Source organism: Acartia tonsa, chromosome 14 (assembly GCF_053477335.1).
Source record: "Acartia tonsa isolate MP-2025a chromosome 14, ASM5347733v1, whole genome shotgun sequence".
Classification (NCBI taxonomy): domain Eukaryota; kingdom Metazoa; phylum Arthropoda; class Copepoda; order Calanoida; family Acartiidae; genus Acartia; species Acartia tonsa.
The window spans coordinates 40,624,361-40,633,700 of NC_137273.1; the positions used below are offsets into that span (position 1 = coordinate 40,624,361).

The 9,340-nt window shown below is 35.9% G+C and overlaps 1 protein-coding gene across 1 annotated transcript; it reads left to right on the forward strand.

The window, feature by feature from the left end:
• Positions 1-42: 42 nt before the first annotated feature.
• Positions 43-8,755, forward strand: LOC145305782 (uncharacterized). The gene is made up of 8 exons (XM_080147586.1): positions 43-179; positions 1,175-1,255; positions 4,397-4,468; positions 5,069-5,111; positions 5,647-5,686; positions 6,510-6,792; positions 7,130-7,260; positions 8,153-8,755. The coding sequence occupies exons 1-8, from the start codon at positions 48-50 to the stop codon at positions 8,208-8,210; spliced, it is 840 nt and encodes a 279-aa protein (XP_080003712.1). The 5' UTR covers positions 43-47; the 3' UTR covers positions 8,211-8,755.
• The last annotated feature ends 585 nt before the right edge of the window (positions 8,756-9,340 follow it).

The following is a 9,340-nucleotide window of genomic DNA, read 5'->3' on the forward strand; positions in this document are numbered from 1 at the left end:
AATAAAGGTTGCCACCTTTTTTATATTATTTTTTTCAGATGGTCGTAATGTCGGAGAAAAAGCGTAAAAGCCTGGTAGATTCGGAGGTAAAAAGTAAAAAGAAGAAAAATGAAAAAAAGGAATTAGTGGAGTCGAGCGACTCTGAAAGTTCGTCTGAAAATGAAGACTCTCCACAATTGGTAAGTGTTTTTTTTTAGACTTTTAGATCTACTTACTAAACGTAGTTTAAATTCGGAAAATAGCTTAAAACCACTACAGGACCATTAGGTATATTCCCTGAAAAGCACAACCTTTTCTGATTGACGGATACCGTTAAGCTTCAGATGGACGGACAGATTTCGTTCTATTTTGTTTCTAAAATGACGGCTGCGCTCCAAACACCTAGTTTCTAGGGGATAGGACGAAAAATAACATGGCATAAAACCATCCTTTATTCTTGGAATAATATAATGACCTGAAACAATCTTGGGACCTATGTAAAGCCTCCTTAAAATGGAGAACTTAATCGGTTCAGACGGAATCTTACCACTTTGTAAATATTATATGTAGATGTCTTATCTTGGCGGGTCACATAAAAACTCTTTTTTCCTTTAGCTAACTAAAATAAAAATAGTAGCGAAGCTACTCTTTAGTTCATTTTGTCCGTATGTGTGTACGGACAAGGGGAAAAGTTGTTTTCCAGTATGGCTTCGAAACCTATTAATATCCGCTGGATTAGAACCAGTTCTCAGTTATACGGAAAAATCATCAGACAATATTTCACGAATATTTTTTTTAAAATCATAAAATCAATTCTATACCTACCAGTTTTGTAAGCCAGGCCATTAACCTCTTGGGACTAACAAAATTGGTGTTGATCTCATAATTTAACTTAATTTTAATATCCACGGAAAGCTGTCTATAAGACGATACGATAATAGTTATTTCTTTCATCGTATCATAAACTGCTTTTCGTGGATATAGTCCCGAGGTGCCGAAAGCATGGGCTCAAAAAACTGGTTTTAATCTTAAGTTTTTCATATGGATATATGAGAATCGGTTCCTATCCACCGAATTCGAATGAATACGAGAATTAACTATTGTCGGCTTTTATATTATCCCTATCGCGTACAGGCAAACATTGTTTTGTCCGTCAGTCTGTCAGTAAGGATTTTATTGGTATTTTTCTGTTTAGAACACCTCCTTCCTGTTAAAGCAGCAGCAGAGACAAATTGAAGAGCTTTCACTGGCAGTAAAACAACAAGAAAAAATTCAGGTAAAACCAGGGGATTATATTCTGAACAAGATTCATTTCTTTTTCCCTCCTGCAAAAAGAGAGGGGTAGGTTTCTGGTAGAATCCGTAAAGTGTGTGTTTTAAGGCTTAAAAATAGAAGTATAACGATAATATTCACTAAATTAGTAAATATGTGTATTTTTTATTTAAAAGAACTAGGTAGGTATAGACAAAAACAAATTTAAAAAGTTAACTTATAACACATAACCTTTACGGATTCTACCAGAAACCTTTTCAGTAAGGGTAAAAATTGGATAAGTAAAGTTGCTTAGCTAAATATTTGCCCAATTTTTTAAAAAATAAGTTGAAAAAATAGAAAAATTGTGATATTTTAACTGTAAAAAGAATACGAATCTAATTCCAAATTAACTTCCTAATGAAATTTTTAATTGGAAACTTATTGGTACTTTCCCACAAAGAGCCAGTCAAACACTGAAACGCAACCCCTTATTAAAAATAAATTGAAAAAAAGAGGGGTTACTTTTCCCTGTGCATAATTCCTGCAGTACACACAGTGTTCCATTTAATCTAATCTAACTGGACCTAAAGTAATTAACAAACAAACAAAAAACTATTACACCCTCTAAGTTTCAGGTTTTTTTTCTAAAATAAGGGGAGGGGGGATTAACTTTGCTCATCATGGCTTCGGCAATAGAGGGAAAACGATTAAACTTTTAGTAAAGTCATAATTTAGGTCCTACGCCAAACGTAGGAGTCCCAAACGTCGGAGTGGACAAACGCAGGGGGGGGGGGGGTAGATATACCACACTTTTCTGGGATCTTGCTGCGTCAAGTATCAACTGTTGGGAATATCAAAGGATGACTCCATGCAAAATTTGAGCCGGATCCGGCCAAAACCGGCCGTGAATTTTATAAAAAACCGGTTTTTTCCGGTTTTTAGGGGGTATCTGTAAATCGATTCAGCTGGAGCAAAACCGGTTGGAGGTACAAAAAATTTTACTTCACATGAAATTTAGCCAATGCAATTGCCTACAAAAATGTACTTCATCATCAACTTGATTGGACAACTCTTTCCCCTCCTAAATGTCCATTAAAACCTCGGAAACGGCAAAAATCGCCAAAAATCACGCCTTCGGCGGCGAATAACGGCTAAACGGTCAGTCGGGGGCGAATGAAACATAAATAAAGAAATGTCCGCCTCAAAAAGTTGTTCAATATCAAAGAGATGCTTGAAGTCTCTAAAACGACTCCTTCCCCTCCTTTAAGGGGAAAAACTGAAAAAACGCCATTTTCAAAAGTATGCCCACTTCGTGGGTGTGGGGGGCACTGAACCCGTCACCCCTGGGTCACCAAATATAAAGTCTAGGCGGCTCACATTGCTGAAATTTCACCAAGTGAAAGTCTTGTGTCATTATCTCTTATGAGAAAAAAGTTATTAATGAATTAAAATTTTAAATTGTGATTTTTTGATGGATTTCTTTGATGAAATGACAGGCCGGTCAATTTTTAGGCCATTTTTTCCGGTTTTTGGGCTGTCACGCCCAAACGGTTTGAGATAATCTAACGGGACCTTTTGCCCAACCTAAGTCTGGTTATTTGTGAGGTCTAGGAAAAAAAATCAGACTTACGCAAAAGATTATAATTATAATCTTTACACAGAAAAATGGCACGAGGTGAGGGTTTGAGGGGGCAAAATGAGCCGACCAGCGATTTTTGACGGCGCGCTGCGACGTCGTGCTTCATCCAATCCGGGATTTTTTTTTCTTAGACCTCACCAGACTTAGGTCGGGCAAAAGGTCCCGTGAGATTATCTCAAACCGTTTGGGCGTGACGGCCCAAAAACCGCAAAAAATGGCCTAAAAATTGACCGGCCTGTCATTTCATCAAAGAAATCCATCAAAAAATCACAATTTGAAATTTTAATTCATTAATAACTTTTTTCTCATAAGAGATAATGACACAAGACTTTCACTTGGTGAAAATTCAGCAATGTGAGCCGCCTAGCCTTTATATTTGGTGACCCAGGGGTGACGGGTTCAGTGCCCCCCACACCCACGAAGTGGGCATACTTTTGAAAATGGCGTTTTTTCAGTTTTTCCCCTTAAAGGAGGGGAAGGAGTCGTTTTAGAGACTTCAAACATCTCTTTGATATTGAACAACTCTTTGAGGCGGACATTTCTTTATTTATGTTTCATTCGCCTCCGACTGACCGTTTAGCCGTTATTCGCCGCCGAAGGCGTGATTTTTGGCGATTTTTGCCGTTTCCGAGGTTTTAATGGACATTTAGGAGGGGAAAGAGTTGTCCAATCAAGTTGATGATGAAGTACATTTTTGTAGGCAATTGCATTGGCTAAATTTCATGTGAAGTAAAATTTTTTGTACCTCCAACCGGTTTTGCTCCAGCTGAATCGATTTACTGATACCCCCTAAAAACCGGAAAAAACCGGTTTTTTATAAAATTCACGGCCGGTTTTGGCCGGATCCGGCTCAAATTTTGCATGGAGTCATCCTTTGATATTCCCAACAGTTGATACTTGACGCAGCAAGATCCCAGAAAAGTGTGGTATATCTAGGGGGGGGTTGTATAGAAAAATTAAGAATTGAAAAAAAATTCAAAATAGAAAAAAATTCAAAATTGGAAAAAAAAATCAAAAAAATCACTCCGACGTTTGTCCCAAAAATCCTGCGTTTGTCCACTCCGATGTTTGTCCCACTCCTGCGTTTGTCCCACTCCGACGTTTGGGACTCCTGCGTTTGTCCACTCAGATGTTTTTCCAATCCTACCTTTGGGACTCCTACGTTTGTCGTGGAACCATAATTTATCTACTATATTTGATCAGATAGAGAAGGGAGAATTGGCTGTTAATCACACTAGTCCCCAAAGTTTTATAATAACTTTGCTTAACAACTTTAGCAACTTTTTGAATTTTGATTGGTTGTTTGATTAAGTTGAGTGTTCAAACGTCTCATCCAATAATTGTAACCTACAGAAGAGATTATTTTGTGTATCATCATTGGGGATGCACATTATCCATGAAAATTATCGGCCATTGCCTGATCCCTTTAGATTCCTGATTTAAGTTTCTCTAATCTCTTATTTTATGCACCAGTTCTCGTCCGATTCCATGAATTAATGAAATAAACCCTAACTTTTATATCAGGAATTGACGCGAGCTTTGCATTCTTTGGGAGCACCAATTACGCCGGGAGGCAAAACTCCAAAGTCAAAAAAGGTAATAGAAAAAGTAACAGGATGTCTATCTATTTGTCTGTACCAAAGAATCTCACTAACCACTGATCATTGATATATAATCTTTTAAAGTGAAGCTTTTTATAGGTGCTAGGAAAGTTGCTTAAAATTATAAAAAAAAATATTGTCTTGGGATAGATTAAATTTAGAGCCGCTAGGGGCGCAGCTTCTATTACCAATTTAGAAATTTTAAAGTGTCCTTAAGGACGATTGTGAAATATTATTATACGAAATAATCCTTGTATAAAAGTTTAACCGGATCTATGCCTGTCTGTTCCGATAGACCTCTGTAACCGCTGAACCGATACATTGTAGCTTCTAATAGGTTCTGGGAAACTTTTTAACTATTTAAAGGGGGGTTACAACTACCCTATCAAGAAAAATCGATCCTGAAGAAAATTATCCTTCCCCCCACCAAAAAAAATCTTTTTAAATTTAAAATTGAAAATGAGTGGTCGACCTTCCACCCGCCCCCCCCCCCCAAAAAAAAAAAAAATAAATAAATAAAAACTTTAGGACCCATAGAGGCCTCTAGGGGCGTAGCTGCAAGTATAATTTAATATAATATTTTAAATTTTTGTAGTCCAAGAAAAAGAAGAAGAAAGAAGAATCCTTAAAATCAGAAGGTAAATTTATAACAGTTTATTAAGGTGCATCTACTTAATAATTAAATAGTGCCTACGGGGCGCACACAAATTCGCATTTTTTAGCCTTTACATTGTTTTGTCCGTCTGTCTATCGGCCATGCTTCAAAAGACATAAACAGGTATTTTTCCAAGGTTACGCGATTTTCGTTTTAAGTGTGCATATTTATCTCTCTTTCCTTTCTTTGGTATGACTGATTATCTGCTATAACTAACCATTTCATGATTCTTTTGTGCTTCACTATTTATGAATGTTCTCATCCTTGTTTTGGGTATAGTCACTTTCGTGGCAACGCCCCTTAAGGGGCGATTCGTCGTCTTTTGAAAATGGCTTTTGATGGGTTATTTTAGGTTATGTTAGGTTAGGTTATATTGGGTTAGGTTATTGCCCCGAAGGTTTAGGCAATTGGCCCCGCAGGGGCTGGAAATAGGAGAAATGCTACTGTAAAAATACGAAGAATCGCCTCTTAAGGGGCGTTGCCAAGAAAGGGACTATACCCCTTGTTTTTTACTCCAGCATCTGAATGTGAAAGAGAGACAGAGGAAAAGAAAGACACAGGAATAGTTACATGTTTAATGTTTGTTTTAAGCAGTTTTGCCCATTAATTCCCAGGGAATTAAGGGATAAGACAAAGGACAATAAATTGATTTACATCCCCAATAACAATAAACAAAATTTACTCTTCAATTATTTAAACTCATTGGTCGAAAAGTTTGGACACTACTAATTTGGTAGTTGACACTTACAAAGTACACAAAGTTTGAGAGCCAAAGAATATTAAGATATTATGGTTTTAAAACTTTGTTAACTATTTTATTTTATAGTCCAATATATACAAAGTTATATATATAGATATGTCTGGTTTGTTATTATAGAAATAACATTGTACAGTTACATCAGGTAGGGTGGGGACATTTAACTGTAAATAACACTGGTACCAAAAGTGTATAATCACGTTATAATCATTATCATATTTGTTAAATTAAACCCTTTGGATACTTTTTAAAGTTATCAAATTTTTTCAGGGGTGTATATTCTGCACAAGATTCATTTTTTCCCCTGCTGCAAATTTTTAAATTTTTTTTCCCCTCCTAGTTTTTTCGAGCAAGGAAGGGGATAAAATAGAAAAATATTTTCAAAACTCTTTATATTATTCATATTATCCCCCATCCCACATATTCTTTTAGTTTTTTTTTCCAAAGAGTGGAGAAAAATGGGGAAAAAATGCTTACAGTTCTCTTAATTTTTACATTTTTTTCCCCTAACAACATATTTTTTATTTTACCCCCCTCCCTTCCCCTCAGCCGGGTCAAATTTGTAGAATATAGACCAATGATTTTTCTTTTTATAAAAATCCCTTCATGTAACTATCCCATTGTAGAATTAAACAAATCAAGTCAAGACAATGTTATAAACGAGAAACAAGTCAATGAGAGTTATAAACAAAAAGAAATAAATGGTGCCAAAACTAAAGCTAAACCTGTTAGTATCGAAAAAAGTATCAAAGAAAAGCTAAAAAAGTACAGGGAGGAAAAGAAAGCGCCTATAAAAGAAAAAGTTTGGAAAGAAGACTTTATTTCGTTGGAAAATAACGAGAAAAGTTCACAAAAAAATGAAGAAGGCATGGCTGATAAAACTGAAACACAAGAGACGAATCAAGAGGTAAAACAATTTAAGAAATTAGTTTAAAGTCACTTTCTCTCCTTATTTTTGAAATAACTTAAAGCCTCCTTACCAAAATAACCAAAAATGGAAAAAAAATGAAAAATAAAGAGTCCTAAATTGAACAATATTTGTATTTAATAGTTTTAATATTTTCGGCGGGAGCGGCGGTTCTGCCGCCCTTTCTTCACAGTTCAATATTGTTCACCCCAAAAGCAACTGCTGTGCAGAATTTTAGAGCTGTAACTCTTTTATGGGCGGAGATCCTGCACGTTTTATTTTTGGTTTCAAAAAGGGGCACATCCGCCTCCCCCCAATAATATATGTATTAATTTAGACTGACAAGCAGACGACGACATCTGATGGTGAAGACAGTGATGTTGACAACGAAATGGCGCCAAATGGCACAAAACCGGATTTCAGCGGCAAACTTTTATTTGGCGGCACTTGCAATCTTCTCACCGTCAAAGGAATGGATAAATAGATATTTTCTTAATAGAATATACCTAGTACCCAAAGTTTTTGAGCCTTCGAAATCCAAGAGAGAAAGGGGACAATGACTTGTTTATTACATTAGTAGTAGTCCCCAAAGTTTTATGATAACGTTTTCGTATAAGTTGGCCTAACAACTTTGGGGACTTTAGGGAATATTGATTGTTTAATTCATTAAGGTGATTGTTCAAACGTTTCAACCACTAATTTTAATCATCAGAAGGGGCAATTTTGTGTATCATCATTGGGGATGTACATCATTTTTTCGGCCATTGTCTTATATCTTTAGTTCCCTACCCCAAATAAGATAATGTGTTTTTAAAACTTTGGGTACAAGTGTAATATCCCTCCCTGGTTTGACAGGGTTAACCGTCAGGGATCTAAAGGGATAAGACAATGGCCGACTAATTGATGTTCTTTCCCATTCTTAATACACAAAATCTACACAATTTTGTAGATTATAATTAGTGGTTGAATCGTATGGACACTCAATTTAAGAAACCAGCCAATCAAAATTCATTCAAAGTCCCCAAAGTTGTTAACCCAATTAATAAGAAAACGTCATTATAAAGCTTTGGGGCCTTGTGTAATTAACAGTCCAATGTCTCCCACTCCCTAACTCCCTAGCTTTAACAGGGTTGACCCTACAGGGATCTAAAGGGATAAGGCAATGGCCGACTAATTGATGTTCATACTCATTGTTAATACACAAAATTACCCCTTTTGTAGATTACAATTAGTGGTTGAATCGTATTAGCACTCAATTCAAGAAACCAACCAATCAAAATTCATGAAATTCTCTCTCTCTTTCTCTCTCTCTCTCTCCCCTTCTGGTTGACCGTTCTATTTATCCTGTATTGTTATTGCCAGGCTACATGGATGGGCGACCAGGCGGAAAAAAGAAGAATAAAAGTCAAGTTGAGTAGACGTGCCTCAGGGAGTGATTAATGGCAGTTAAGAACAAGAACATACACAGTCATAAGTTTTCATAATATTAATATTTTCGGTTCTATTCAATAATCAGATGTCTATTTCTTAATTAGGTATTTACTTTGTTGAAAGTCTCATTTATGACATCGTGTTTTAGACAGCTTTCCGTGGATATTCCAAAGAAAAATTCTAAGACTAAAGCCAGTTTTAAGACCCAGACTAATAAAACTGGTATCAATATAATGGTTTTTATGTTAATATTTGTGGAAAATTGTCTAAAATACTATACGATATATGATTTTTTATGTATGGTTCGGAACCGGTTCAAATCCAGCGGATATTAATCGGTTTCGAAGCCATACTGGAAAATAAATTCTAGTTAGAAATTTTATGGGTTATGTCTTCATGCAAAATTATATTAAAAGGTATCAATTTTATGAAAACTATTAATGTTACTGAAATACTTCAAATGTCAAACTATCCATTTGTGATTTTTTGTTATTTTTTATATTGTTACATGAAATATATATTTTTTTCTGAATTATTCATATTTAATATAATGTTTATATGTCTTCTATATATTTACTTATTTGATTGTTCAGGTATAGTTCCTTTTGTGGCAACGCCTCTTAAGAGGCGTTTCGTCGTATTTTCACATTAGTTTTTATAGTTTATTTTAGGCTAGGGTTATGCAATTGGCCCCGTGGGTTTAGAGCCCCCCCCGCAGAGGCTAGAAATATGGGAAACGCTACTGTGAAACTATGACGAAACACGCTACTTCGTTTTCTCTCCATGATCCAATATTTTTACTGTGAAATTTTAAAAAAATACAAGCGCCAACAATTTTACCCACTCCTCACCCCCTCCTAGGAAAGTAGCCCTTGCGATGGTACAACCCATCAAATGGGGGGTGGGGGGTGATTTCTCTAGGGTGTTGGACCATTCCGACCTTATGATTATATTTGAAGTAAGATAACGTGGTCAAATGCAGGTAGAAGGTATAACCAACAAGCGAAATAAATCTAAAATAATATTGGGGGGGCAAATGGAGATGTCGTCAATTTTACGATATGTTGCCCCCCAACGACAACTGAAAACCACGTATAGGTTTTGTGATTTAATTTCA